The sequence below is a fragment of the Thalia democratica genome, chromosome 3, assembly GCF_965202585.1.
Source record: "Thalia democratica chromosome 3, ktThaDemo2.hap1.1, whole genome shotgun sequence".
NCBI lineage: Eukaryota > Metazoa > Chordata > Thaliacea > Salpida > Salpidae > Thalia > Thalia democratica.
In genome coordinates this window covers 51,106,474-51,123,329 of record NC_139167.1, presented here as the reverse complement: position 1 = coordinate 51,123,329, position 16,856 = coordinate 51,106,474, and the positions used below count along the sequence as shown (strand labels likewise).

General features: G+C 27.5%; 1 protein-coding gene across 1 annotated transcript; it reads right to left on the bottom strand.

The window, feature by feature from the left end:
• Positions 1–413: 413 nt before the first annotated feature.
• Positions 414–1,448, bottom strand: LOC145832372 (UDP-GlcNAc:betaGal beta-1,3-N-acetylglucosaminyltransferase 7-like). Its single transcript, XM_082939690.1, has one exon. The coding sequence runs from the start codon at positions 1,446–1,448 to the stop codon at positions 414–416; it is 1,035 nt and encodes a 344-aa protein (XP_082795816.1).
• Positions 1,449–16,856: the final 15,408 nt, after the last annotated feature.

Sequence of the window (16,856 nt, the reverse complement as noted above, 5' to 3'; positions counted from 1 at the left end):
AAAACTTAAGTGTTTACTCAGGAATTATATCTAAACAAGGTTTCAAAAAATTAACTTCCATTTTTTTAAATCTTATAAGTTTAGATTATGACAAAAAAGTAACTAAAAAAAAACTTTATGATGTTTGAATAATTTAAAGTATAACCTTATCTTCTTTAAATAGGTTTAACTTAATTAATTTCTAGAAAAACTAGCTTTTATGTAAACATCAATTAGCTTTCACAAAATAATTTGTTTAGGAACACTTTGAAAAGTTTAGAGAAAATTTTTCAGTACTAAGAATAAAAAATAATAATGAAAATTTGGTTATAAAACATTAAATTAATTATTTTTGTATAAAACTTATGTAGTGTTCATAAATAGGCAGAGCAAGTTTTTTAGTCACAGTCGATAAATTTTTTATATACGAATAACTAAAAGTCATTAGCGGCAACGCCTAACGGAATTTTAGCGAGCACCGTCTTCTCCAGCAGCATCCTCAGCAAGCTTCGATTTCTGTAATCCAGCTTGACGCGGTGGCAGGCGAAGTCGACGGAAAAATCGCAAACCTGCCACGGGTACAGTTTGAATCTGGGATCGGACTTGGGCGAAACGCCAACTTTTTTCATCAAGACGCCGACAAAAGCGTCGTCGATGGGAAACATCGGAGTGGTCAGGGTCGCCTCGAACAGGCTGAGTGCCAGTTTTCCGGTCATGACGAAACCTCCCCCCGACACGTACGGTGGGTAGAAATCGCGCGGGTACAAGTCGCGGGAAACGTAATACTTGTCCGACACGTCATCGACGCGCTTCGACTTCTTCATCACCCACCCGAGCATGAGTGACGTCATTTCTTCGCGCCTCACGTTCGTCACCAGGTGCTTGATCAGGTTCGGCGTGTTGACGAAGACGTCGTCGTCTCCTTTGTAGATGAACGGAACTTCCCTGCAGTTCCTCGCGACCCACTGCAGGAAGAGAACATCTTTCAGAGTGACCATCCTGAAATTTTCTGTAAAGTCCCACTGCAAAATGTCGTTATGTTCCCGGCTTTCGCGTTCCAGTGAATTTTCTTCTCCTCTTTCGCTTGATTTTCCCTCTTGGCAGCTTCCCAAAAGGAATATCAAGCGAACGTGGAAGTGCAGGAACTGGCGGGCCCAAGGTTCGTTTCCCCAGGTGGCCCTGATGGCGGCCCTCCTGGAACGAAACTTGCAAACCGATTTGACGACGAGAAGCAGAAAGACGTCTCGTTTGACGTCAAACTTTTCTCCTTTTCGGTGAGGTGGGTCGCATTTGTCCGTGACGTCGAGCTTCATTTTGTAATCTATTTTTTGTGGGTAAAGGTTGTTTATGCGCTGGTTAAGTCTTGGCAACTTTAAATGCTCGTTCATAGAGTTATGTCCTTCATTTTTTAGATTTGTTTCAAAAGTTATGTTCAGTTCTTTTTGGCTCAGTTCAGTGTAGTTCTCCATTTGGTTTTCGTCTGAAATATTTAATAATAAACTTTGGTTTGATAATACTGTATTGTAAGTTTCGGTTTGGTATCATTATATCTACCACACCTTAGAATAAGTATTAATCTACATTATTTTAGAAAGGTAAATAAGCTTATTTCGAAAGAAATGAAATATAAATTAATTCAAAAAATTTATCAAAAGTAAAACAAAAAACTCAAAAATACTTACTGTAGATAAATGTTGGTCTTCTATAAAAAGTTCTTTGAATCTGATACCACATTAAAAAAAGCCAAACTGCTCCTAGGAATAAAAGTTTCCTAAGCATACATTGCTTTCTATAAAACTTCATTATACATGCATAAATTTAATCTGAAAATTAAAAACTTTTAATGATCGTAGTCATGCTTTCAAAGATAAAAGCTATTTGTTATATTTTCTAAAATGTTTTAAGACACTTTAAAATAATTTAAATAAGCTATTGTTACAGATGTGTATATCAATATGAGGCTGTATATCAATAAAAAAAAGTTAACTATGTCATTAAAACTTTCTGCTTCCAAAAACATTTTTATAAAATTATCAGGGGAACCATGAAATACAGAAAATCCTTATTATTTGTTCTTAAAATTGTAACTTAGTAATTTGCAATAAATTGAAAACGGAATCTGTAAAGTTTTGTACTACTGTTTTAATCTTTGTTTTTATATGTTTTATTATAGTTTTATGAATAATTTTCTTATATGCTTACTATTTCAGGGATCGGCAAACTACGGGTCGCAAAGAAAAACAATCTGGGACTTTCGATGTATTTTTCAGCAAAAATATGCTTTTTTAAAACAATGAAAATACTTTTTAAGTTAAAAACTTAGAATTAGACTCTTAACTTAATAATTATTTATAACTTGTGCCATATAATTGCTTATTTTATCAAATATTTGTTTCAACTAGTATTATCATATATATTACTGCAATTATTTTAAACTGCTATGGCCCGCTGAAGATTTTTTGTATAAAGATTGGTGGCCTGCAATTAATTTTCTATCCGAAAACTTAACCGCAACTTATTAAACTGATATTTAACTGTTTCTTGGCGTATGACTAGATAACCGAAAAGTTTTTTCGTACACCAGGTCCTTAAACCAAATTTTTGAGCGTTTTTGTTTCGTTCAATAAACAATATTAAAGATTGCTGACTCTTTTGCTATTGTAAAATTCAAGATGTAAGTAGTATTGGTAGAAAAATTATGATGTAATAATGATCCGAGATATTTTTGACTTATTTAGTTTATTATATGCTTTGATTTTTTGAAAACAAAAGAAAAATCTCAACTTTTAGAGGAGAAATGATATATTTATTTAATTCTTTCAAGGTTTTAAATGCAAACTTTATTTAGTTTATATTTATCTGACCGAATTACTATTCTTCATTCTATTCTAATATCTATACTTGTTTCAGTATTTTTTATTCTTTCAAGACTTAATATGCAAACTAAGTTTCAGTCAAAGACCTCGTCAGTGCTTGTATTCAAATATAACAAATGTAATATATTTCTAATACTTAAATATTTTAAATTATATTACAGATATCATGTACTTTAATTTCACGGTTTATACTATTAAAAAAAAAGTTTTGTAGATAAAAAAAGAAGTTGACCTAATATTAAAAAAAATTGTTGAAGATTAGTATAGTTTGAGTTATATTTTGTAGTTGAAACACTTCATCAAACTTAAAACTGTGTTATTTGTCAACTTAATTTAAAGCTGAATTAGTCAACTTTGAAACTAATTTAAAACAACCTTTTAAAAACAAAGTTGTAGAAGCTAGTTATTTTATATAAGTCTTATATTTTATAAGAAGATTTTATATAATCTTAAGTATTTCATTTTGAGCAATAAGTGCATATATCCGCTATAACTTTGAATCTATTTGTTTTAAACTAAGTTGTTTTCTTAAGTTAATAAACTACGTTTTAAGAACTAAAAATACTAACCGTATAACAACTTTTAATTATCTTATTGTTATCCAATACATTAAAATATAAAGTTTTATTTCAAATTATATTTAATTTTTAAGAATTACTCACTAAGAATAGGATTAGTTTTCAAATATTCAAAAATTAGCTATGCTTAAAATCTCAAAACATGAATTGATATATAATGATATGATAGCACAGAGTGTCACTTTAGCACGGAATGACACTTTAGCACGGAGTGACATTTTAGCACAGAGTGACAGTTTGTCACAAAGTGACATTTTAGCACATAATTCATATTGCAATTATTTTTCTATGCTTAAATAACATAGGTACTGTTATGTTTAAAAATCTAAGAACGAACTATGCAACATGTAAACCAAAAATTAAGAAACTTTAAATGAGCTGCAAGTTTAAGCTTTAGTTAAAACAAAAACAAAAGTAAATTTAGAAACTTTATTTACTTGTATTACTATTCAATTTTAAATGAAAATATATTGATACTTTTACTTACTTTTCGACATAAAACTATTTTTATAAGGCTAGCAATGAATACAAGCTTTGAGATTATTAAAAATATTTCTATAAGGCTAAACTTTAAGCGTAAGTTTTAAAAAAAAGCTAAATAAATAAAAATTAAAAACTTACTTGTTTCATTTTAAGCTAATAGTAAAAACTTTATTAATGATTTTTTAGACAATATTTTTAAAAGTGTTAGAACTTATTTTCACATTTATTTATCTGTTAAGTTAATAATTTAAAACCATTTAAACATTATTTAAACGAACATTTTAAAAGATTTCAAATTATTACGTGCAAAAATGTCACTCCGTGCTAAAGTGACGCCGTGTCAAAGTGTCCGTCCGTGCTAAAGTGTCACTGCGTGCTAAAGTGACTCCGTGCTAAAGTGTCACTACGTGCTAAAGTTATGCTGTGCTTTCTGACACCTGCCCCAATTTAATGAAGGTACATTATAATTTTTACTTTACTGTTACACTACAAAAGACTATTCTTGTTTTCCAAGTTGTGGTCGAGAAATAAAAGTTTTTCACCGGTCTTTGGAAGCAATCGATTGCTCTTTTGCTCGTACAAATTCCCAGCTTCAGAAAATAATCTTTCAGGATACACAGAAGATGATGGTGCAGCACGATATTTCCTTGCAAAACTGGCAAGATGTGGGTATTTTGTTTTGTTAAAGTTCCACCATTTTAAGACTTTATCCTCTTCAGTTTCTGCATTCAAATTTTCTGTATTAAAAAAAGTCCTTTATTTCTGCTCCAATTTCTTCATCAATAGAATTCTGTTGCTCGTACTCCTATGTAGCTGTGTTTGATTCTATTTTAAACAAAGAATAGTAAGTTGAAAACTTCTTCGGATCAAAATTTACAGAGTGATGTGGTTTTGGTTTCTCTGGTGACAATATAGGAGAATCACCACCTTGACTAGCTTCGAAACAGATATCGAAACAGCGTTTTAACATTTAATTTTAGCAGCTATTTGACTTCATTTTTGAGGTAGGAAGGGAAATCGAAAAGACAATATCGCGGATCAACAGCTGCTGTGACTAACAGTAGTTTGTTGTCAATCAGGCTTAAGTTGTTATTGTTCATTCTTTCGCAAGCCTCTCCTATATTTTGACTAAAGTTTTACAAACATTTGATACTTCTTCTGAATTTTCATAAAAGTTAACAAACTTTGTCAGTGATTTTGCATGCGGGATCACGCTGTGCTTTTCTGACACCTACCCATAGAATATTGTCTTGTAAAAATTAGTACATTAACGTCATAGATAAAAATTCACAAGCCTTAAAAATTTAGTGCTTATCATAATTTATTTTAATTTAAGTTAAATATTTAGGATTGTATATAAATACATACATATTTAAGGAATTATTTAACTAGAAGTAAGTAGTTGTATAAAGGTGACAAAGAAGGTTGAATTTAATTAGGCATGGAAATAGCACTTAGTTTTTTTGATTACTATAAATGTTTATCTGGCATTCTAATAATGAATATTAAATGAAACAATAGTTCAGTTATCCATTTTTTCTGACAATGGGGTCTTTTTTGCAGTGATAAAGTTATATTAGATAATTTTACACAATGTTTCATAATAATAACTATCAATAAAGTACGAACGTTTTTTGTTATGAAACGCAAACTTTATATGTACAAAATTTTTTAAACTAAGCAATATTTACTTTTAAGTAATAAAATGAATATCATGTAAAACTTTGCAGCATATTTATATAATATATTGTTTATTGAACGACAAATAAAAGCCCTCAAAATGTTTGGTCCTAATACCTAGTGCACGAAAAAACCAGTCGGTTATCGAGTCTCATATATGATATATATGAAATAATTAGGAGTAAATGTATGGTATCACAGATATTCAAAATTTGAATATCAACAAGTTCTTTACTTGTTTAGCTATTCTTCATAATTTTGACATTTTAACCAAACATAAAACTTGGAAAATTAAACAAATTAATTAATGAAACTATTCTTAAAAACAGTCTTAATTAGTCTTTGTTAACTTAACATTTTTTTACAAGATTAGTGAGATAAAACGCAATTTTTCTTTGACAAATTACTATTTCTATCCGAGATCAAAAGCCCATTAAAAAAAATTAACCAGTAAAAGGTTTCAAAGAACTATAACCAGTAGCTTTTCTTTCATAGCCTCAAAAGTACGTTTCGATTGCTAATTTTTTGAGATTATGTCGTCAGCTTAATATTACGTTGAAAAAAGGATCACTCTTTGAGTTTGTGCCAGTTTTTTTTTCTGGGAGTTGAATCACCATAATTTTCCATGTCTCTGCTGCCGAAAGCATCTTTTTCACCTGATCTCAGCATTTTTTGTCAACATTGGAAGAAAAACTGTCCTGGTTGTACGAATTGTTCGTAATTGCGCTTTCTTTTTTGTTGAGAGGTGAACCGTCCGAACTGCTACTGCGAGCATATCCAAAATAATAATCAGAAAAGTTTGCCTTTCCTGACTGTACGTCTTCGCTCATTCCATCATGGAAGGTTCAATTGCGACCATATTCTCTTTAATTGTCTAAAATCTTTTTGACCTCCAGTGGCCTCACATTCGGTATTTGCAACGTCTTTATTCAGTTCTTTTGAGTTCAATTCGTCTCACTTTTAGTTCACCTTCTTTGACATTTGTCTTCCTTCTGATCCCAACTGATTACCATCGCTATCTTCCTCAATACGGTATGATGCTTTAAAATTTTCTTCATTCATGTTTAGCTGTGGCTACAAAAACAACTGTAAAAGAAAGTTGGTATACTGAACATTTTTGAGGTTTGTTTTGCATCAGTTTTTAGTTTGTCTTAAGTTTCAATATTGATACCAATAAATAATAAGAGACTAAAAATTGAATGAACAGTTTTTAAAAAGATATTTAATGCATGTAAAAAAAACTTACAGATAAATGTTTTAAAATAGGAAACATCATGTAAAACTTTTGTTTATTTGACTGGTTAAAGTTAATAAAAAAATCGATAACTAATTACTAAAGTTTATATGTGATCTCTTTCTAAACAATCATGATTTTTTTTCTTTTTAAATTATTATAACTGTAAAAATACTCGATCTAATTAGTAAAACGTTTTAGAAAGTGATTTCAAGTTAAAATTTTATTCTAACACTTATTTTTTTATTAACTTACTCATAAAGCAATTAACAAAACATCTACTACTCAAAACATTTTTAAGGAAAGTTTAATTAAAAGAATAACTGATTACTTTTAAAAAGTACATTTACTTACATTTCAAAAGTTGTGTTATATAATATAAATCAATGTTTTGTTTTTAATATAGCACAATTTCAAACACTTTTATGTATTAAGTTAAGTGGTCATTTTATCTTTATTTTCACCTTACCAACAAATAACTATTTTTTTTTTAAAGCTTTAGTTACTAATCTAAATATCACAATTTTGTTTAATTTTTTTTTTATCAAAAAAATTATGGATATCTTACGCAATCACTAGTTGTACTTAAAAATTAAGAAAATTGTTTACAGATCATAATAAAACTTATACTACAGGTATATAATAGTAAAGATTTTTAAGTAAACAATATTTTTATATAAATTTTTTTAATCATTCATTAAATAATAAGTACAAAAAGGATTAAAAAGAATAGGAACACACAGAAAATAATGTAAATAAATATCATTATAAACTATTTTCCCCCCCAAAAAAAAACTACTTTTTTTTCAACAAATATAAACACTTTTAATCACACATGGAAGTTGTAAAATACCATTATTAAGAAAAAAGTATAGCTAGCTTTAGGTAGGTGGAAAAAATTTAAAGTGTAAATTCAAATTTACGCTTGCTTAATCTTTTGAAAAGTTTTATTATAAAAATTAAAAGCTTAATTTCTAGAGGTAAAGTTTTAAAAGAATAAGCTTAATTAAAAAAAGTCTTCAAAAACTTTCGCGCAAGAGTCTACTTAATTTAGATTCATTCGCAATATGTTAAAGTTTTTTTAATAAAAAGTATTAAATTTCTATAAATTAATAAAACATTTGTAGTAGAGGTGAACTTTTAGTTGTAATTTATTTTTGTTATATTACTTTTTTACTGCATAAACATAGTTCAAAGCTTCTACTTGTTAATTTTGTAATTATCAAGTAGATTTTGGTTAGTCATTTTGTATGGGAAGTTTTTAATATATTTTTGACTAATAAATTACCACTTGGTTATTTTAATCTAGATTATTTTTTTCGGTTAAATGACTATTCAAACTCTGACAATTCAAATTCCGACAACTCACATTCCGACAATTCAAACTCCGACAACTCACATTCCGACAATTCAAATTCCGACAACTCGAATTCGGACAATTCAAATTCCGTCAGTTCAATTTCGGACAATTCAAATTCGGAAAACTCAAATTCCGACAAGTGAAATTCGGACAATTCAAATTCCGAAAACTCAAATTCGGACAATTCAAACTACGACAACTCGAACTACGACAACTCAAATTCAGACAACTCAAATCCCGACAATTCGAATTCTGACCACCTAAATTCCGACATTTGAAATTTTTAAACTCAAATTGTGACAATTTATATTTCGATAACTCTAATTAGAATAATTTAAATTCCAGCAACTTAAACTCCTACATTTCAAGCCCGACAACTTTAATTTTGATAATTCAAATGCCGACAACTAAAACTCCGATAAGTAAAAGCAACAACATAAAATAAAGTTTCAAGAATTATTTATTATTATAGCAAGTTACCTCTTTTCAGTTTTTGCTATCAAAGCTTTGACAGCATTAATTGTTTTATTTATTATTATCTAAAATTATATAATTTAATTTCAAATTAAATACATAAGATAATCAAAGTAAAATAATGTTTTATAAATGGGTTAACAATAAGAATTTATTTTTATTGTAATTTTTAATTGTATACCTCCATACTTGTCGTTTTTCAGCGATTTGTTTTAAATTTGTTAAGTTTTGTTCTGAAGTCTTCAATATGTAATGTAGACTTTTAATCTTATTTTCATAGAGTAGGGTTTGGCAGCGTACGGCCCGAGGGCCGGATCCGGCACGTCAAGGTCAATATTACAAAACTTTTATAAAACTTTGTATCTTAATTTTATAAAAAAAATGTAAGAGTTTGACTTTTATGTTTTGGAAAACATATTTTAGAAATTGAAAGTTTTAGAAATTTATATATATTGATAAAAGCACCATTTACTGTCGTAAAATTTGGTTTAGTTCAAAATCAGCGGTAATATCTTTACTTATATTAAACTTACATTAAATTTATATTAAACCAATCTAAGAGATATGTTTGGTTATATATACGCGGGCCTGGCGGTTACTGACTTTAACGCGCTACAAAATGATAACCTTAGGTAGTTATACGCTACTTTTGAGACTAATCTCGTTAATTACTAAAATAGGAATATAAAATAAAAATTTGACTTATACTATTATTCTAATAGATTATAAGTGTTGATTGAACCTAAACTGCTGTTTATAGAAATAGTTAGGTTACTTAAACTATTATTTATTGAAGTAGTTTTAAAAGATTGTTAAAAAGCTTAAAATACTTGTATAATGAAATCTAGTCATAAGTTTGGACTGTATTTACAATGAATAAATGTGCGATAAACTACAATAAACTGTACTAACAAAGTAGTTCGACATGAAATGTTTAAGATTTAATGAAATGTTTAAAATTTAATTTAATTTTATCTGTTGATAAAAATAATTATTTAAGTTTTATTTTCTAATTATGTTAGCCTAAAAAATAAAATAATAATAGTATGGTAAAAAAGGTTTATCAATTTAATCTATAAGATATCAAAATGCTGTATTGTAATACTCGTTTTAGTTTTTGCAATCAGAACACGGGCTTGTAACCGTGACTCGGTCCTTAATTTCTTGTTATTGACTACATTTAGTTAGTAATAAACTTAGCTTAAAAAAAATGATTTTTTTTTAATGAAATTTAATCTAAATAAATCAATTTATAGAACTACGCTTTACAAACAGTAAAATTGGTTCAATCGTTACATAAAAACTTAATGTTATTTTTTAATCGGTTTATTCTAATGATACTTTATATACTTAATAAAAAAAATATACATCTTTTAACATTACTTAATTTTTATGTCTAAAATTATTCTGAATATTTTAAAAAATTTCTTAATAGTCGTTTATTTCTATAAAATAATTTAAATTCTAATTTTTTTATTTTTTTAGTCAACTAAAAAAACAATTATATAAAAACTTTAATATCTCAAATCTAAATGCAACATTTAATAAAAATTATAACTCTCATTTTGTTATTTATTGTAACATATGTGTACATTTTAATCGCTTTAATTCAAAAATTCAATTGTCGTAGCTTGAATTGTCGTACTTTGAATTATCCGAATTTGAGTTGTCGAAATTTAAATTGTCCGAATTTGAGTTGTCGGAATTTGAATTGTCCGAATTTGAGTTGTCGGAATTTGAATTGTCTAAATTTGAGTTGTCGGATTTTGATTTGTCCAAATTTGAGTTGTCGGAATTGGAATTGTCGGAATTGGAATTGTCGGAATTTGAAGTGTCGGAATTTAAATTGTTGGAATTTGAGTTGTCGGAATTTGAATTGTTGGAATTTTAATTATCGAGTTTGAATTGTCGGAATTTGAATTCTCGGAATTTGAATTGTTGGAATTTGAATTGTCGAGTTTGAATTGTCGGAATTTGAATTGTCGGGACTTGAATTGTCGGAATATGAATTGTCAGAATTTGAATAGTCGTGCACCCAGTTTTTCCTCAGGCCATCCATGCTAATTCCGATTAGTATGACAATTTAAAAATAAATTTATGTCATGTTTTAGTTTATAATTTTTATTTTTTTATTAGAGTTCAAATCTGCTGACTTTATCAGTAATTGCTAAATTAATAGTAATATGTTGAAGTTCTTATTAAACGTGTTGCTTAGCACTTGCATTATTTTATTTGTCTTTGTTAATTTTGATATTAGAAAATAATAAAAATTATTTAAATTGAGTTAAGTCTATCTTAAAAAACGTCTAGTCCAACAATATGTGGATCAGTTCTTAACTAATCTAAGTAACTTTTTTCAAACTTACTTAGCTTAATTGCATATCTAATTGCTTGCAAGTTTAATCATTTATAATGCTAAGATGTATCTGTTAATACTTCTTTAAAATAATTTACCTCAAAAACTTCCTGATTAACGTAAAAAAAAAACAAAAGACTAGTCAACTAAACTAATTAAGAAAAATAAATACAAAGTTATTTACGTTTAAATAACAAAATAAACTTCAAGCAGAAACCATTTTGTTAGGTCGAAATCTGATGCTCCTAAAACAGCCCAGTTAGTATTAAAACCATTAAAAGTAAAGAAAAAAAATACATTTATAAAAGAAATAGTTTACTAGAGTACAAAAGAAAACAAAAGTTTAGCTTTGATAAACTTTATTGAAGTTTTTTAATTTCTTTTAGCTTTATAATAAATTTTTAGTTGATTTTTATAAAACTCAAAACTTATTTAGAGTGTTTATAAATGATAGCTATTTCTGTACCACATATGCACACATATCATTTAAAGTTAAACAGTTTGAAATTTTTCTATCTAAATGATTAAAATAATAACAAGTATAAAGTAAATGTTTTTTATAAACTCAAATTTGTTTAAAACACCTAACATAGACTTAAGATGTCTTTTGAACTTTAAAACCAATTATTTTTAAAAGGCCATACTTTTAGTCTTTTTTATAAACTACTCTTAAATTACTTTTTATAAGGTCATGATGGAAGTGTTTTTATTTTCGAATAAAATACTAAATAAAAAAGGTTTGTTCAGTTTTATTTAATTTATTAAAACGATTAGTAAAGAGTTGTTAAAATGAAATAGTAACGAATAAGAAAAAAATGCAATCAAAATACTAGTTAATTAAAAAAGTATGTTAAAAAGTCGTCTGATGTTATTTTATTTATTTTAATTTTGCTGCTTTAAACAAATATTATTAATAACGCTTAAAATCTGACCAAGTTAAGGGTTAAATTCAAAAAATTTTCATCATTATTTTCTCTCCACAGATCTTCATGTAAATAGAAATTAAGCTCAATCTTTCTTATCCCTTCATTTTTCACAACTTAGATTATTGAGAATTTAATATATCGTGTGATCACTATGTTATTAAGAAAACTTTAAAAAAGATTTAAACTCTTAAAAAAACAAAGTTGCTTTAACGTTTATTTTACCATAAAACTGTGAATCAATTAAAAAGATTACCCTAAAAAATTGAAAAGTAAAATATGAGCCCAGGGAAAATTTGGATCCAGTAAAGAAAAAGACCTTAGTTTTTAACAGGTAAAAATAATGACCCGGGATCAATTTTTTTACTTGATTCGTAATTTTGTTGTAAAACCAAAATTTTATAAAAAATCAGCAAATATTTTCTGACTTCATATTTGCTTAGATAAGTTTTTTATGAGATTAAAAAAATGCAACTATTCTAATTATTTTTTTAAAGTACTTAACTATTTAGTGATGGATGGGTAAGGATAGATTGATTTTACTACAACATTTGCTTAACTTTAAATGAATTGCTCCAAAAAGTATGTAAAAAAAAATTGTTATTAAATTCTTGTATAATCATAGTTAATAACCTATAAATTTTTTATATTATTTAAATCTATCTCGTTGAAATACTTTATTGTTGTTATAATAAAGATAATATGAAGTATTTGAATCTTTTGAAAAACATTCTGTAAGACAATTTTGTTTTAGTTAAAAAGCTTCTTCTTAATTCGTTATCTAAATAAGTTTGTTGTACGTATTTCAACGTCTAATACACTTATATATAGTATTTTTTTGTTCTAAAACAAAAATTTGAAGTAAGTTTATATTGTTTTATGCTAAAAAAAAGCACTTTTACCCCTAGCCCTTGGTCAGTAAGTGTTTCCTTCTGCCGGCTTGGTGAGCGGCGGTTGACGATTGTAGCAGTGACTTAACAAGTTATCCGTGCAAAAGTGACACCCTTACAAAAGTGTCTTCGCGCCAAAGTTAGTGAATTAAAAGAAAAAATAAATAAAATGTAACTATCATACAAGAGCCTAAAATATTTAAAAACCAAATTTTAAAATAAAGCGTTAAAGAAAAACTATAAAGATAAACTGTCTTTGTTTTACAATTTTATTTAAAAGCTTTTTATAAACGAAGATACATAAAGTATAGTATATTTTAGTTTAATTTAACGCAAATTAAACAAAAACCGTAGGTATGAGATCATCTTTCAGTAGATAGAAAGTATGATGTATCAATAGTTATATTTATAATTTTATAAATATATGTAAAAATTTAATACAAATTAAATAAAAACGTATGCAAGAGATCAGTTTACAGTAGATAAAAGTATTATTTATAAAATAAACAAAGTAAAATAGATTTTAGTTTCATTTATCAGTCTTGAAAATTTAATACAAATAAACAAACATCGTAAGCATGAGGTTAGCTTACATTAGATAAAAAGTAAAGTATGCTAATAAGAATAATAATACAAATAAAAAAAGCTTAAGATGCGATGATTTCAATGCTGAAACATGAAGCTTTTTAAAAATATTTCTAATATTGATTAGTAGTTCTTTCAAATAAACGAGTATAATACTTCTGCCAACCAAGACTATTTTTTGTTATTTGTTTGATATTTTTTTCTAAACAAGATAAATTCTAACTACAAAGGGAAATTGTTATGACATAAAACATTTTCCTATTTAGTTTAAAAGTAAAATGTATAGTTGATTTAGACCTATCTAAAATTATTTGTTAGTGTATTTACCTTCTAAACTGCATTTTCAAGCGTATTTTTTTTAATTTAAAAAAACTTACTTTTTTTTTACTAAAACTTTTATTAGTATCGTGGTTCTGTTTATCATAAAAGTAAAATTAAAAAAAAAATCATACAAAGTTTAAGATATCTTGAAATATTATACACACCATTATAACAAATATTCTAAAGTCTGAACTAAGTAACATTTTTTTTATATAAATTTTAAAATAATTTTGTTTTGTTTCTTATGTTGAAGGAATAAATCTTTTATTAATCTATCTGATTTAGTTTTCAAACTATATTTTAATATTTACAGTACATAGTTAAAAGAGTTTTTTCTTAATAAAACTAGATAATACTGCTTTCAATGTTTGCGTTTTAACTTATTTAAAACAAATTTTAATGTCTGTATAATATGTTTTTATATAAATGGTACACTACTAGTTTATCTATAAAACCTGTTTACGGTTGTTTCAAGGCAGAAGTACAACTTTTTCAAAAAAACTTTTACATCAGTAACAGTAAGTAGCTCTAAATTATAAAACTAAAAAAAGATTTTTTAAAGCACTTATCTTTAGGCGATCTATATTTTTTTCGAAACTTAACCATAAAACAAATTAAAAAATTAGTAGGCGTGCGTTTAAAGTATTAAATATCACACAAACCATTAATTTTACTAGTTTAAGACTTCTTTAAAAATAGCTTAGTGTTTAAATTATAGAAAAAAAAGGTATATATAAACAGAAAACTTTGTCTTTAAATTATTTAGGTTAAGTTTTGAACACTAGCTGTTTTATGTATTATCTAGCAAGTGATTTAATTCCGTTAATAATTGAAATTTAACTTTTCAAGTTCTGCCATCTAAAAGTTTACCTAAGGTTGTAACATGTCAATAAAAAAATCTTCATAATAACAAAATGGTGTTTTTTGAAACTGTTGCTGTAAATTATTTGCTATTGAAAAGTTACAACGTTTTGTAAACTTTAGGAAAACATGCTAAACAGTTCAAACTAAAATCGATTACAAAATTAAGTTAAATGGCTAGATAGTACAAAAAATAATAAATGATAATAAACATAAAACAAAAAGTAATTTCTTAAATAGTTAGATCGATTTCTAAAGTAGTACTGTCAACTAGTAAGAAACATAGAACCTTTTTTGGTTAGTTTTTAAAAAAAAGTTGAACATTATAATAAACTTATTCAATTGGTTAAAGTAATGGATTTATAAAATGTTTTTAAAAGTTATTCTAAATATTTGCTTTCGGAATAAAAGCACTTGCCTTTTAAATACGGTCTAGCTTCAAAATCAATATATATATATATATATGTGTGTTTAAACTACTTAGGTTATAAATCCAAAAGGTCTTTACTTAAACCAAGATAAAAATTATTTTCATAGCTTAAAGATAATAAACTTTTGAAGTTTTGCAACTAAAAAAATGCAATTAATAAGTTTTTAGAAACTATCTTATAACTGTTATAAGTAATGTATACAAGCTATAAAAATAAAGTGTTTGGTATTGTTTCGTGATAACTTTAATAACAAAAGCATAAAACTTTTGTGGTTGTTCAAAGAAAATTTAATCAATCTAATTCCACACACAACACAAACTCCTCAAATTTACTGTTCGGCTGTCAAAATGTCGAACGTCGTCGAGTGGGCCATATTCGCCTTGTCGTGCGTCAAAACTGCGTGCTGCCTGGTGTACATGCTGCGCAAGATCAAATCGAAGCAGCTGAAGGAGAACTGCGTGGTTCTCCTGTGCTCCGTGGCGGAGTGCGGCAACGCCTTCTTCTACTGCTACTACGATCTTTACTACCAGCAGCACTTGAAGTTGGGAGTGGGAGCCATATGCATTGTGATGCCGCTCGTGTACAAAATATCCATTGCTATCAACAGGTTTTTTTTTAATTTAATCAAAATAGAAATTTCTTTTTCAAACCTAAAAACACTAATCTGTTTTCAACTTGTGACTAACAAAACTTTCATTGGAACGTTTGAACATTTTGAACATTGCTTATCATAAAAAGACAAAATTGTTGTGTTTTCTAATAATTAAGTTAGTGTTTTATCAACAGTTTGTATCAAATCTTAAGATTTTTTCTCTTATTACCATTTAAACATTAAAAAAACAAGATTAATTATTTGTTTATAATCGTAATACTACAAATAACTTTTAAAATACTTTTTATATACAATACCGAATTTATTCAACAGGTGCTGTTGCAACCTAATATTCGCCTACCGCTACAAAACTATCAACAAAATAAGCTCGATTTTCGCAGCCAAGCGCGCCTACTGGTTCTCGATAGGCATCGTATTATTCTCAGTAGCTCATACGGTAGTCGACTGCGTATACTTCACCGTGATTAACCCTAAGCGGGTCGACTGCTTCAGCTTATACCTGGAAGTCAGCGAAAAGTACGGAGGTTACATTTACGCTGTGAACGGCAGCTACTTGGTGATTGCTGTTTTCCAAACCATCATATTGAAGGAAATAATTAAGCCCATTTACAACCACTGCACTAGATTGAGCAACTCAACCATTTCTAATGACAGTATTAGGTGATCGACGCTTCTAAACCAAAAATATTTATCAAGAATCTAAAAGTTATAATTCTAGAATAACTTATTTAAGCAATTATATTTCTACCCAATGTACTACTTGTACTATTTTTGTATTTATTTCCTTAAAAACCTTTAAAAGCCAAACAAAACTATTAAATCTTAATTACAAAAAGCTTTCATCACATCTACATGCTTTAAAATAATGTCTAATGTCATTGATAGGTCGTCGTTGTACAGAATTGTCCTCAGCACTCTGGTTTTCAGCCTCAGCGATTTCAGCGTCCTCTTAATCCACGTGATCCGAGCTGTGACGCTGCAAACCAGGTCGTTTATGACTTCATATCGACGTCTATGTGTATTTGAATAATTATTTTGAAAATTCGATAACCGTATCCGAACAGTTCGGCCTCAAAAATTACTAAATTACTGAGCTGTTTTCAAACTAGTATAAGAATTTATAAGTTTACGTTTGAATGAAAATGTTGTAGAAGTTGTTAAAAAAAGTAAACACATCAAAAGTTGAAAAAAGGAATTCAAGAAATATTAATA